Here is a 13,957-nt window from a genome sequence, read left to right on the forward strand (position 1 = left end):
GGTCACGTCTAGTGCTGGCTGAGCTCTGCTGGCGGCCACGTGGCAGGAGGCAAAGCCGGGAGCCTGTCTGCTGTCTCCTTCCCCTGGGCTCAGCGCGCAGGTACCAGGTACCTCCCGAAGAGCCCCCAGGACAGCAGCAGAGGGAGGAGAAATCTCACTCTGCCTTATGCCTCTGTGCTCATAAACAGGGACCAAATCAAAATCGAGCTCCCTAGGATAAGCAGAAGAAGGAGGGAGTATTTATTATCGAAATGTCAGATGGGAGGCTCTTGTTCCCGTGCGGCTTGGGCAGCGACGCTGTGAAGCAGAGGAGGGGTCTGTGTTCCCTGCAGGTAGGATGCACAGACGAGGCAGTGAGATGGGAGGGGCGAACGTGGAGAGACCCTAGGGGAGAAGAGCGGGGAAGCACAGTTTGATGCATTTTTGATGAGCGAGATGTACTTATGCTTTCAAACGCAGCTCAAACACAACAGCAACTGAAAACCGGGGGGCTCATTAGAGACACAGTCTCTGCTCTAATTTGGCTCCCATCTCCCTTGCTCTGCAGTTAAAATGTAGTATCACTGTGAGCTGGTGTGTTACTGGGCGGCCTTTCTGAGGGCGATGGTTTCCGCACCTTTCTAGCCCTTACCCAGCCTCTCGCAGGTCAGGCCAGTGCATCCCCCGGATGCCAGCAGAAACCGTGAACTGGGGTCAGCGGCCTGCAAAGCCACGCTGAAACTTCTGTGCAGGCGGCATGATGTGTGGGGATGGGCCGTCTCCCTTAGCAAACCTCCATCTCCAGAGCTCTCCTGAGGGCCCCTCAGTGCTTCCCTCGGGTCACTTCTGCGTTTCCCGGTGCTTGCCGGCTCCTGCCTGGTCGCGCTGGGCCCGGCTCCTGCTCCGGCGCCGGCTCCGGGCCAGGCTGGGCGCTGCGGTCAGCACACCAGCACCTCACTGTGCCGGAACCGACAGCGCTGAGGAAGAACGGGGCAGAAAGCAGAGCTGCAAACGTTCACAAATCGCTTCCCATCGTGACCCGGGGCATTTTGCTCCTTTCATAGCTCCACCGCAATTCATAAATGGTAACTCAAGCCTCGTTATCTTGCTGAGCTAATTTATGGCATTGAAATACCTGTGTTGGTAGAAACTTCAGAATAATCTGAGAAGGTTAAAGGTCTTTTCTGAGCTTACGTGATCTCTTCACTTCATCCTTAACTTCACGGTTTAAACTGAGGGAAATGGTGGGCATTTCAGTAAAATTGATGTGCAGATGAAAGCATAATCCGTAAAGAAAAATGCCCTTTCAAAATGGCCTTTCACAGTTGTCTTCTTTTCTTTTTGAGTTCTTTTGTTTTGGATAAATAGGGATATTGTGGGACTGTTTATTAAATGGAGACATTAGAACAGTTTCACCAGATTAAAGGTTATTATTTATGAAATATCTTCTGCTCTAAAAGGAGAGAGAGAACAGGCACAGACAGCATTGCTGTAACTATAGTAACCAGCAATGATAACTCACTATAAATACAGTATACGAGTTCTTCAACAGGATCCTCTCCATTGATTTATTTCATGTTTTTGAGTGCATGCAAAGATTTGGAGGCAGCTGTAATAAAATTACCATATTGGCCTTGACATTATATTTGCCTGACCACTGACCTGCCCGCTGGCAGACGAAGAGCTCAGATTGATATTCCGGTGTTTGCAGCAGTTTATTTCAGCACTATCTGCTCCTCGGATTGAACTTTCAGGTCCTAAAAATGAGTTGCAAGTGGCAGTTCAGAGTAAGTGACCACTGTGGTGTCCTGTTGTTGGGTCTGCATAGCAGTTTGGGTCACTGTATTGACTATACACCTTGAGATGTACTCTGGGTTTTCTTTTTCTTTTCACACTTTATGTTTCATATCTTTATTCAAGGATTATGGTGTAAACTGAGTAATTCCAAATATCTGGGGACTTGGAGAACAATTCTCAGAAGCGTGTGGGTGATGGATGAGCCTAGCTGCATTTGCTTTTCAGTGGGCCGTAGGCTCTCTAAGGTGTTTAAAGTGCTCTTGAATAAAGGATATGGTCACATGAGTTATTTGCAGTGAAAGTTTTACCCCAGGCGAGTTTGCAGTCTGGTAAGGAACCACAGAGCCTGCCGCTTAGCCTTCCCCTTGCAGCGGGCTATAGCGAAGGTGAGCGACTGCCACGAGTTATTACCAGAAGGCATTTTGGGGTAGAGCTGATGAGCTCTGGCCATATCCCGGGGAGCAAATACTCACCTCGCAAAGCCCGCAGCCCGACGTGGTGTTCGGTGAGTCGCTGCTGAGGGACGCGGTGGCAGGCTGCAGCGCCCTTTCTCGCCCCGTCGTCCCTTCCTCCCAAACAGTCCCGCTGCGCTTTTCACGGTGACAGCGCCCAGAGGATGAACTCCTTCCTTCCTTCTTTTGGGGTGATACTTGCAGGTCAGGCAGGCAATGTACTCGCACACAGCTGCTGGCGTTAGAAAGGCAGGCAGGGAAAAGCAGTACTGCCCAGCGGAGCAGTGACTTACGTACAGACTCTACGGGCGCAGACGATCTATTGGAAACTGTACCAAATACAGTCCTTTAAACAGTTTATGCATAGAAAACACATTTTATCTGAGCGAATCCACTCACACTAGTTAAAATTAACATATGTCTCAGGCTGTCTCCTTGTGTCTTCTGTCTGGAGCCCTGGCTAGGAAGCTTAGGGCTGTTCCGTATCTCTTTAGCTTGGACTTGTTGTAAAATGTGTTGTAAAATGCCTCATAATCACCGTTATTATACCTTGTAGAAGGCAGGACGGATGACGCTGTTAATTTATAAACTTTTAAATAATTTTTTATTACATTTGGTACACACTGCTTTAATGGCAAATAATATCTCCTCGTGCCAATGAACTCTCTTTCCTTCTACAGGTTTCATTTGGGGAGAAATCAAGGAAATGTGGGATGGAGGATTCAATGAGTATGTACATGACTGGTGGAATCTGATGGATTTTGCAATGAACTCCCTCTATCTTGCAACAATCTCCCTTAAAATTGTTGCCTATGTCAAGGTACAGTAACCTGGGACATTTGTGGGAACTGTAGTTTGTGGGAACTGCAGGATAGAAACGGTCAAAATCAAAATTAAAGATCAAGGAGAATAGCTGCCTTTCAAGCAGCCCAGTTTTGAAAATTCACTTGGAAAGCTTATGAATTTGTTTGGAGAATGGTCTTCCTTCTCATCCTTACTGCTTGGTTAAGACTGAAGTATTTGGGCTGTTTGAGTTAAGGCTGAAGTTTTCTGGCATTGGGTAGAAGTTCCCCCACTCGCTGTCTGTGCTGCAGCTACTCAGTTGACAAAGATGCGTTTTGTTTTCCATGCTGGCAGTGGGCCTCTTTCAGCATTGCTAAATCCACTGAAAACATGATTTTTATGTGAAACAATAAAGAAAAAAGAATAAGGTTATCAGAAAACTTCTACAGCCAAGATTTATAATAGTAGTTTGTGAGCCCCTGCAGATCTGTAGATTACTTATCAGGAGCCTGCGAAAACTCCGCTAAGAAGCACAAGCCTGCTGGTAGGAGGTTTCCATCTGCAATACAGGAGCTGGCTGCTTCTCTTGGAAATGTATGGTTTTAAAGTGTAGGCATGGAAATGACAAAGAAGGAAGCTGGATCTTTAAAACTGTGTTGTAGATCCGTTACTGTAACGTTCCGTTTATGGCGCGCGTCCGTATCAGAGTTCATCCTCTAAAGCACATTTTAAAATTAATAACCATCTGATGCTCCACGTTAATGCACGCACAGCTTTTGAAGCCAGCTGGCCTGAAGCACTTGCCCTCTGTCTCTGTTGGAGGACACAGCGCACACGGCCAGGGCCTCCCGCAGACCTCCGTAGGCAGCGGCTCGCTGCCACTGCGTGCGCGGTGCCTTCGAGGACCGGCCTCCCGAGCCGCCGCCTTCCCTTGGTGTGAATCAGCAGCAGCTTCGCTGCAGGCAGGGGAATTGCGCTGGCGTCAGTCAAGGAACCTGACTCAGCTCCTTAACCACAGCCGCGCTGGCTAGTTTTGCTGTGCTGCTGTCTCGGCTTTGCCCTGTGGAAAGGTGTTGCTTCTCTGAGGCCAGGAGAAGGAGTGCCCCGAAGCTCCCGGCGTCGGTCTCAGCCAAGCGTGGTGCGAGCAGAGGAGAAAAGTGAGAATTTCACAAGCTCGTTGAGTCCGGACTGGGAAGGCTCTTGTACAGCCCCTCTAGCGAGCAGCCCTGCTGTGGGGCCGTCTTAAAATCCAGAGGGCTGCGTGATGCTGAGCTTGTGGCTTCCAAAGGGAAAAGCTTGGAGAGAGTTGCTGCTCCCTGAACAGGCAGCTCTGTAGCAGCATCAAAGCAGGAAGAGATTACATCTTTTTCTCCCAACATTCAGAGCTAGCAAGGAAATCAGACACTTGAAAGGCTGGTCTTTAAACTGTGAGCAATACAAAAAAATGCTGGAAATTGTAAGATTCATGAACAAATCTTAAAATGTTAACAATCTCTTTCTTTCTCTCTCTCACACACAAATCACCAAAAGGGCTCTGCATCCACAGATTTATATGGTCACACACTGAGATTTAAACTCTCAGCCAAACCACATGTACAAACAAAATACAGCTTTGTATATATGCTTTGTATATATACTTTGTAGGAATAACAGAAGCCTACGTGCAAACTACAAAGACCTGTATACCAGCACACAAAAGAAACCTAATAGGAATATACCTGTTTGAGTATGGATCAGACCCACATGGATTAAACCTGGCTAATCCGAGGTCTGGTCCTGACAAGGACCAATGTCAGGCAATTCTGAGAGGTGCATAAAATCTTATGTAGGATCAGTTCTGAAACAGCATGCCCATAGATGTTCCCTTCTGACCTGTGTCACTCAGAGACTGCGGTATGCTCTGAAACACAAGGATTTATAACCCTGATAATGGCTTCAAAATCCTTTGCAACATGACTTATAAAGGTTTTTGTTATTTATAGAACAGCCCAGGGCTGGAAAAGGCTGGTATATGTGCCAGTACGCTATATCTTAACACTTCTTGGAACTTCAAAGGATTACATGGATGTTTAGCTTTCTGCCAAATATCAGAAAAATAAATTGCATACTGACACTAATGTTTTCCATCCTTGTTTTTTACATGGAGACCTTTTTTTCCCCCAGTTTGACCAATTTCCAAGACCTGGCATCAATGTTGTCCAGTACCAATTAAATCTAAAGGCTAATTATAGGGTAAAAATACTTCCTTAATCAGTTTGCATTTGCTGCATTGAATTATCCTATAATGAGGAAGCGTAAATGTGACTGCTTGGCTTAGCTTATTTGTACTATTCTTTGTACGTCTCTGCTTTGTTCCATCTTCTGACATCTAACCCAAACAACTCCAAGCTTTTCAGCGGTCCCAGGTACCCGGTGGTTTTCATTAGATCCCTCTGAAATCCTCTGTTTGTGCTCTTCTGCTGAGCTGCACCCCTCAGAAGTGACTATTACCTTCCGAGCAGGGATATACAAGCAGTTTATAAAGGGGCAAAACATGACCCTAAAGAGATGCTTTAAAAATACATGTGAGTTGAAGACGACCTTCTCCTGCTGCTTTTCCTGCCGTCGGTGCTGAACCCCAGCAGCGAGCCACGGGGCTGTTGTGTCCAGGCAGCAGGCGGGGGCGAGAGCAAGTGTGCAAGCTGGCTCGGGGCAGGGAGGCTTTCTAGTCACCAGCCTCCGCTGCCGCTGCTGGGGGCTGGCAACGGGTGAGGAACGTCGGCCTGCGTGTAAACATTTAAGAGCCATCTTCAAATGAAACGAAGAAAGTCAGACCGTGATGTTCATAAAATAAAGAACAGTTTGGAAACGTCAGAAGCAATCAGAGGCCGTGCTGAGATGCCTTTGTATCCTATCCGAGCTCCTTCATACGCAGGAGTAGTTTGAAACATCAGCCTGCTTTTAGCTCTGTCCCTGAAGAAATGCGAACTGTGTACACTGGAGCTGCAGGTTTAAATGGAAAGTCCTTACAAACTCATCTGTCAGACCAGTGTGATATTACACCTTTCCTTCTAAAAGGTACAAATACGACTTTAAAAGCCCTAAACACTCTGGCTATGCTATTGACTATATTATTGTAAGTACATTTTTGCCCTTTTATAGTTGTTAAATGAACAGAGGCAGCTGATAAGGGGGCAAATAATTCTTTGATGTTAAAATGTCCGATTCAATTCTGTCGTGCCAGCATGAGGCCCAGAGCGGTTACACACACGTAACCAGCTCGTCCGTGTTACCTATTTGCGTCAGGCTGCGCTTGGGTCAGCTAATGCCTCTGCTTTTACAGTTGCATTACAAACCAAGCTAATTTTATAATTGATGCACTCAAATGTATCCAGCGTTTCAGCTGTAATTATGACCTCTGCTTTAGCAGCTTTCCTAAAATTGCTGTGACAAATTAACTAATAAGAAAATTAATATGAGGAAAGCATTTTGGTTCTGGGCTGTTGGCACTTTTTTGAGATTACTGAGGAAGGAGAGCATCCACTCCTTATGCTGCACAGCTCACTGCTTTCCCTCTGCCCTCCCTTATCCCTCCCTTGCGTTGTAGCCGCACGCCATGAGGAACGTGCGGTAGTATTTAGGAGGAATAACAAAAAAAGGTAATTGGAAGTGCCCTGAACCTGCTAAAGAAGAGTCAGAACCACATTAAATGTTGAAAGGGAAGGGGATTTTATATGAACCCGTGGACCTGAAATAGCCCCAAACAGGGAATTCCAAATTCGAAAGGCCTGTTTGCTAGATTTAGGTTAGATACAGCCAGCTTACCAGAAAAACCTGGAGAAAAACTGGTCCCACAAAACTATCCATATCAAGGGGACAGGATCTTGCAGGGAAGTTCATAAGAAGGCTTCATTAAAGCTAAATCTGAGCCCATGTTAACTCAGCTTCGAGCCCGAATCCTGAATGTTAGTCTGATGCTGAGAGGCAGAGTTGAAAAGCATTTCTTTTCTCATCAGTACCCCGTTAGCATTTATGTATGAAGCATTAGTTTTAGCAGGTGTGACTTTTCAAGGTATCTCGAAGTGATTACAACATAATTCACTTTTATACCCTTGTTATTTCTTTCAGTATAACGGTTCTCGTCCAAGGGAGGAATGGGAAATGTGGCACCCGACGCTCATTGCAGAAGCCCTCTTTGCAATATCCAACATTTTAAGTTCCTTGCGTCTCATATCCCTGTTTACAGCAAATTCACACCTGGGACCCTTGCAGATTTCTCTGGGACGCATGCTGCTAGACATCCTCAAATTCCTTTTTATCTACTGTCTGGTGCTTCTGGCTTTTGCCAATGGACTGAACCAGCTTTATTTTTATTACGAGACCAGTGCCTCGGAGGAGCCCAACAACTGCAAGGGGATCCGATGTGAGAAACAGAACAATGCCTTCTCCACGTAAGACAGCCTTGCCTTGCCTTGCCTTTCCGCTTTTAAGGTTGACTTCCACGTCCCCTGTTTTACCTCCCTTTGCATGTTGACTGTCAATGCGCTGCAAGTGCCTTTATTTGTGCGTTTGCAAATCTGAGGTGAGCTGGCTGGAGGGGCAGGAAAGGCGCGGGTGCACGGGGCAGGCGTCCTGCCCAGCGCGCTGCGGGAAAGGCAGCCGGAGACGATCGGTTTAGTTGTGGACCAAAGAGTCTCGCTACGTAATGGACTGTTTGTGATCCTGTGACTTAAATTTTATTATGACCAGGGTGTAATTTCAGCATATTTTAGAAAGCAGGTATTCCCTTGCCAAAATAACTGCTTTGTCTCATTCTGGGCGGAAGGAGGGGAAGCCAAACAAAGCATAGGAGACAAGGGATAAACATACAAAAAATCCTAACACAAAAATAATGTGCTAGAGCAACAACAACATTCTCACCTTTTACATATATATATAAATTTTATATGTACATGATGGATGTTGAAGGCTTCTCTGATTCCCTTGCATTGGGGTGAGACCAAAATCACAGCAAAATCCATTTTGCTGGAAATGCTGGTTCTTTCCTGAGATGCTGGCATGGAAATTGCTGTGATGACAGCTGGCAGGGCTGAAAGAGATAGCACATGCTGAAAAATAACACGAATTGTCTTTCTGATGTATTTGTTTTAATTACTAGTCGTGGAAATAATTATAATAATCAGCCCCCATCCAATTGCTCTTGCTGCTTGCACAGTACTTAAAAACACAATGGGAAGAGAAATAAATAAAGCGCAGTCTAGAAAAGGGCCTACGCCCTGCGAGCAAGCAAAACAAAATTGTTGTCCACCACTTGATGCTAAATTAAATAAAACTTATTGCAGTGCCCAATAATTCTCCACCCTTCCTCAGTTGAGGGCTTGAGGTTAAAGAAGGGGTTTGAGACGTATTCCCCTTGTTCTCAAAGGCAGGTGACGGCCGAGGCCGTGGGTCTAGGCTCCAGCGCTGCCCTTGGGGCTGCCGCCTCGCGGGAAGCCGAAGGGAGATGCGGTGGGATAGAGCCGACCCTCCCAGGAGCCGCCTGGCCAGCGGGCCCTGGTGAAACGGCCGGGCCGCCTTTCCACGGCAGAGCAGGAACGCCGTCGCCTTGATTAATTCTCTCATTAATTCTCCATCTCTGTCTGGAGGAAGTGGATGGAATTGCACTGCGCTAATGAAAAACAGAATTAAAGACTTCAGTCTTTTTTCTATTTTAATTGCTTTGAATCCCCAGAAATGTGTTGTGCGGCCCTTGCAGAGGAATTAACCAGCAGATACTGGTCCTTGAGCTGTGCTCGCACTGGTGCAGCAGCCAGAGGGAGAAGCGTTTGGCAGGCACAGCGTTTGTCAAGCGGCAGCTTTTAGCTCGCGAAGGGTCAAGAGCCCGAAGTTCAGGCCTGGAGCCTGCCTTTCCCCGGAGCTGCGATGAACAGACGTATTCCCGTTCTGCGCTCTGGTTTGGAGCCATCTCCGTCGCGAACCAGTTGCTTTTTACCGGCAGCAGATTAGTGGCGGCAACAACAGCAGGGTTTGCCTAAAGAAAAGGAACATTTGGTCAGCAGGAAAAAAGAAATGACAAGTTTCTGAGAACGTGTAATATCTTGGGAACTGGAAATGATACAGAAGCACTTAAGAGAAAGTGTGCAGATCAGCTTAAATACAGACCGCTTGTTCTCCCACCCGAGCATGCCGTTTCAGCCCCCCGCCAAGGCGAATGCAGCACAGAAAGGGAACTGAGGGGGCTCAGCCTTTACGGCAGAGGTTGGTTTAAAACAAAGTCGCAGTGGGAGGGGATCCATTAGGGCTGAGGTCTCGTGGCGGGGGACAGAGTGCTCTGCGGTTGCATTTTTGTTTGAGCCTTGCTTAAGAAATTTATTTAACATGTTCTTAAAAGTTTAAATAGTCGTTATTAACACCCCCGGTACAAGCTGACATTTGGCCCTCGAGCAGATGCACAGCATGGGTGACTGGCTAAGAATGAGCAGCGGCAAAATAGAAAATTATATTGCTGGGCTGGGGAGAGCATGCCTGGCTGGAGGCAGTTCAGATCGGAGCCAGCGTTGCCTCAGGTTTGCTCGTAGTTCATCCCTAATGGAGGAATAAATCCGAAAAGCTTCCAGTCAGTCCCCTTCGGTTCCTAGCAGCATTGCTAGGCGCTCGCACAATGAGCCCTAATTTTATAAAGGCAGGAAAAGCAGGATGCTGCTCGTGTTTGTGCAGCTTGTTTAAAATGTGACACCTATTTACTGTTGCATTATTTCCTATTACTCCCAAAGGACGGGCTTAAAATTTGGGGGGGGAGGAAATTTTCTGCATTGCAAACACAGATCATGGAAAAGTAATATTCCTTTGTGACAGCAATGAGGTGAAGCCATGAATAATTTAAGTTTTTATGCCTTGGCCTCGCCATCCCTCGGGGAGCAGCGTGTACTGCTTATGCAGGCAATTCGAAAACAGATTTATCGCTGTGGTGCCCGCAGCTGGAGGAGGGAGGAAGAGGAGGCAGGGCCGGGAGGAAGCCCGTTACACCTCGTTTTCCGGTGCGTCGTTGTGCCTGGAGGGTCCCGCTGGTAAGTGGGGCCGCGTCTCGACAGCGCCCCGCGGGGCGGCTGGGGCCCGCAGCGGCCCGCGAGACGGGGCACCGCTTTCCCGTGCTGGACTCGCGCCGGGGCCCGTTGCTGATTCCCCTGCTCGCTGAAACTCCCAAAGCTGCTTGACGGGAGCGGACACTCTCTGCTCCCACTTATAAAGAGATGTTGGCTCTGGCCTCTCCTTAAACATTGAGGAAGGACTAAGCAAGTCTGTATGCAAAGCTGCAGACCCCCGTTGCGGTCCTTTCTGAGGCTGATTCGTGAAGTGATGAGCTGCCTGGTCCAGGAGCCCCCCGCAACCGGAGACCCGGGTTGGACTCAGGCACGCGGGTGCGGGGAGGACTGGCCGCGAAGGGGATCGGCCTCAGCCCAAGGGCTGTTAAATGCTCCCAAGCCGCCCGTGCAAACCCAGGCGACGTCTGCCCGAGCTGCCGCGGCGCTGCCGTGGGAGCGGGAGGTCTTGGCGGGGGTATCGCCCGCAAGCAGCATCAGGGCCACCACGTCGAGGGGCGCAGCGCCCGGCCGCGGTGGGAGTCAGCTTAGCGTCCAGGCGTAAAAACAGCCTTCGTGTCCACACGTAAAATATACCGGCCTTTCCTGCTTTGGGCCCACATTAATACTCTGAGTTATAATGCCGTAAATTCAGAGCGATGCACTAATCACTCCGCAGACTGATTTCAGTTTCGTGTGAGCACAGCGGGAAACCCCCTTTCCCCTGAGCCTCCCTTCTAAGCAGTATTTTTACTATTATTAGTTAAAATACGTGAAAAGATAATGAGCACTCCTCTATTTTTAATAAATACCTGGCGTTCTTTGGCTAATCCTTATTTAAGTATTATCTCACTCATTTAATAAACCTAACGGCCTGACTTTTGGGAGAAAGGGTTTTTACTTTAAAGAGTATAATTTTGGCTAGTGAAAAACATAAGATGTGTCTGCAAAACAAAAGGAAACTGAATGCCCGTATAAAGCGCAGGGGCACGTGTGGCGTAGATGCCAGGAGAACAGATACCTAGTATGTCAGAGTATCTGAGCTTATTTTTATTGATTTTTCTAGTAGGAGCATTTGAAAATATCTGCTGACCCCAGGCCAAACTGGAAACTCTTAAACAGGCATATAAATATCCTTTTTTTGATGATATGTCGTTTTTTGGAAAGCCAAAACACAGATGCCCAAACAGAGCAATTATTTAGACTGCTGATTATGTATTTGACGTGACGGCGAAAGGTCGCTTGTCTCTGGCCGAAGCCAGTAGAGACCCGGGATGATCTCATCAGCGCCGAAGCACGGCGAGGTCAGGTCTAGTGCGGCTGGGGCTGGAAGACTGCAAAAGGCGAAAACCTCTCCAGCTGAATTAATGCGATGACTCTCCTTCACCCGCGTCACTGGTGATCGCGCGTTCCCGCGTGACCCTGAGGGCGCTGCGGGGTGGCGGGCGGGCGGGAGCTGCTGTGCAGAGCAGCGCTGGTGACCGCTGCTGCGGGCCACGTGCGGGGCTGACAGGGCTCTCAGCACGCTGGCCTGCTTACGCACAGGCGAGGCAGCCGCAAGCTCTCAGCCTCTGGTAGTGCAGAAGGGTCAAGTGGATGTGATTTCCTGCAGCTCCTGCCTCGTGCTGCCTCCCTGTTGTGCGCTGTTCAGCTGTGGCCGTGATGTGCTTGAGGTTGTGCTCCCCAAACATTTAGTTTGCAGAGCTGCTAATGATGAAGGCACTGTTTAAATAGGAGAGATTATATCCATGTATAACAGCAATATTGCAATAATTAGAGGCAATATACTTCGTTCTCCTAATTGAGTGCTCCCAGCGCTGGCGTGCTTCCAATACCACCGACAGAGCTCTTACATGGGAGGGCACCCAGCCTCAACATGTCCAGAGCTCCTAAAGGCGTTAAGTGTTTTCCATTCCCTGGAGTCACATAGCCAAATAAAAATCTGTTTTTTGCAGACTTTTCGAGACCCTCCAGTCACTCTTCTGGTCTGTGTTTGGCCTGCTGAATCTCTACGTCACCAACGTGAAAGCCAGACACGAGTTCACAGAATTTGTCGGGGCCACGATGTTTGGCACCTACAACGTCATCTCCCTGGTCGTGCTGCTGAACATGCTCATAGCCATGATGAACAACTCCTACCAGCTCATTGCCGTAAGTTAATCTCATTCTCCCTCTTCCTGCTTTCTTTTCTCCCCTGCGTGTCTCCGCTGGTTGGCTTGTAGCAAGCGTGCATCTCCTGGGATGCTGGGGACTGCCGCCCCCACTTCTCCGCAGCCGAGAGCTGGAATTTCTGCTCAGGAGCCTGAGTCATGCTTGTGGAGGATGTTTTGCTCCACCGCAATGCTTCTTGTCTGCAAAAGGCTTCTCATCTCTGAGCTGCCCTTGTCGTCTCCTGTAGACTAACTTCACTGATCACCTTGTCATTAACGGCTGGTTTCCTTTGTAGCTGGGAGGGAATATAAGAGGAAGCCTTCCCACTGCTTCCAAACGTGTTTTGTTTTCTAACTTGCGGATTTTTTAATATATTTTGATAGATATTTTCCTCTGCCTTATTATTATTTTCCCATTTGAAACCATGTGTGTCAGGAGCCTAGTCCTGTAATTTTTATTCCCTGGTCTTCCCACTGAAATTAAATCACTTCCATCTGGAACTCCAAGCAGTTCCCTCGCAGCCGATCCGCAGGCCGGTCCTCACTGAGCGCAGAGCAGCCCCTGCGCAGGACGGCTCCGACCTGAGGCAGCTTGCGGCTGCCCCTTGGCCGCAGAGCCAGCTTCAGAGTCACCTTTATCTTCATCTGAATGTCCAAGACCGCGCTCTAAGCTTTCATCTCATTCTGTGCACCTGAGAGCCAATCCGTACACTTATGGTTAAATTTGTCAGTGGATTTAAAACAGAAGCAGCACAGCTCCGCGTTTTGAGGCTCTTTAGGTAAACTACACCTGAGCAGTATGGGAGGAAGCTAAAGCTTGTGTACACAGCACTTCGGGAAACCAGCGGGCACTCTGCAGTTCTGAGGCCTAACACGACAGGCTTTGAGGTAGCGAGGTGGTGAAGTGGCAGATCCTCTGCAAGCAGAAACAAGAGTTATGAAAGTTATTTGTGTCCTTAGCTGGTCACTCAAGAATACAGGCAGAGCAGAAACTGCCTACCCCGCGTTGGGTGACTGCAGAGAATAAGACAGAGAATAAAAGAGAGGAGTAGGAACCTGCACCAGCTTTCCTATCACTTCCATTCCCAACTTCCTAGAAAAATCTCTGGGGAAGTGTCTGGGTAAATTCCTTTCCGGGCTGAAGCACACAGAGGAGAGTACTGACTGTCTGCTTGAACGGTTCTGCCGTTGCTGTTGATCATCTGCTGATTCAAGTGGCTCCTAAATTTAGTTATCTAGTCAAACAGAGCACATACGCAATTGAATCAGTGGTACTTTTGAGCCTCTGATCTTTATCATGTTAAAAATTACGAGAAAAACTGGACCATTGACCTTACTAGCGAGCAGGCAAACAGCTTATCACAAAGGCATCGCTGCTTTGTCAGTCTGTGTCAATGCTTTAAGCAGTTCCTCTCTGTTCAGTGCCACCCTTCGCGTTCGAGGGACACTGGACTGAGGGGCAGGGAACACAGATAATCTCTTTGGCTGTTTTCTCCTAGGCTTTATTGTCATCATACAGGCTTGTCACTGACACAAAGCCCAAACCTAAGCCTGGCATAAGAATAAAAGGATCTGCTACTCCCTGGGATATGAACCACTCATCATTCTTGTCCCTGCATAATTTCAGTGATGCAAAGACAAATCAGAAACAGTCCTACATGACTTAGAGAGCCCCTTCCTAACAATGAACTGCAGGGAATTGCTCCTGCTGAATGATCCAGTGTGGAAGGCACCGGTG

At 48.1% G+C, this 13,957-nt stretch overlaps 1 protein-coding gene across 1 annotated transcript in view; it reads left to right on the forward strand.

Annotated features, from left to right (window-relative positions):
* The window catches only part of TRPC5 (transient receptor potential cation channel subfamily C member 5), a 96,933-nt gene that overhangs the window by 65,738 nt on the left and 17,238 nt on the right, over positions 1–13,957 (forward strand). Inside the window, exons 5-7 of the mRNA XM_064518123.1 lie at positions 2,909–3,048; positions 7,119–7,441; positions 12,025–12,220. Of these exons, the coding sequence (XP_064374193.1) occupies positions 2,909–3,048; positions 7,119–7,441; positions 12,025–12,220 (659 nt within the window). The remainder of the gene's footprint in view (positions 1–2,908; positions 3,049–7,118; positions 7,442–12,024; positions 12,221–13,957) is intronic.

This window comes from Dromaius novaehollandiae, chromosome 11 (genome assembly GCF_036370855.1).
Source record: "Dromaius novaehollandiae isolate bDroNov1 chromosome 11, bDroNov1.hap1, whole genome shotgun sequence".
Lineage (NCBI taxonomy): Eukaryota > Metazoa > Chordata > Aves > Casuariiformes > Dromaiidae > Dromaius > Dromaius novaehollandiae.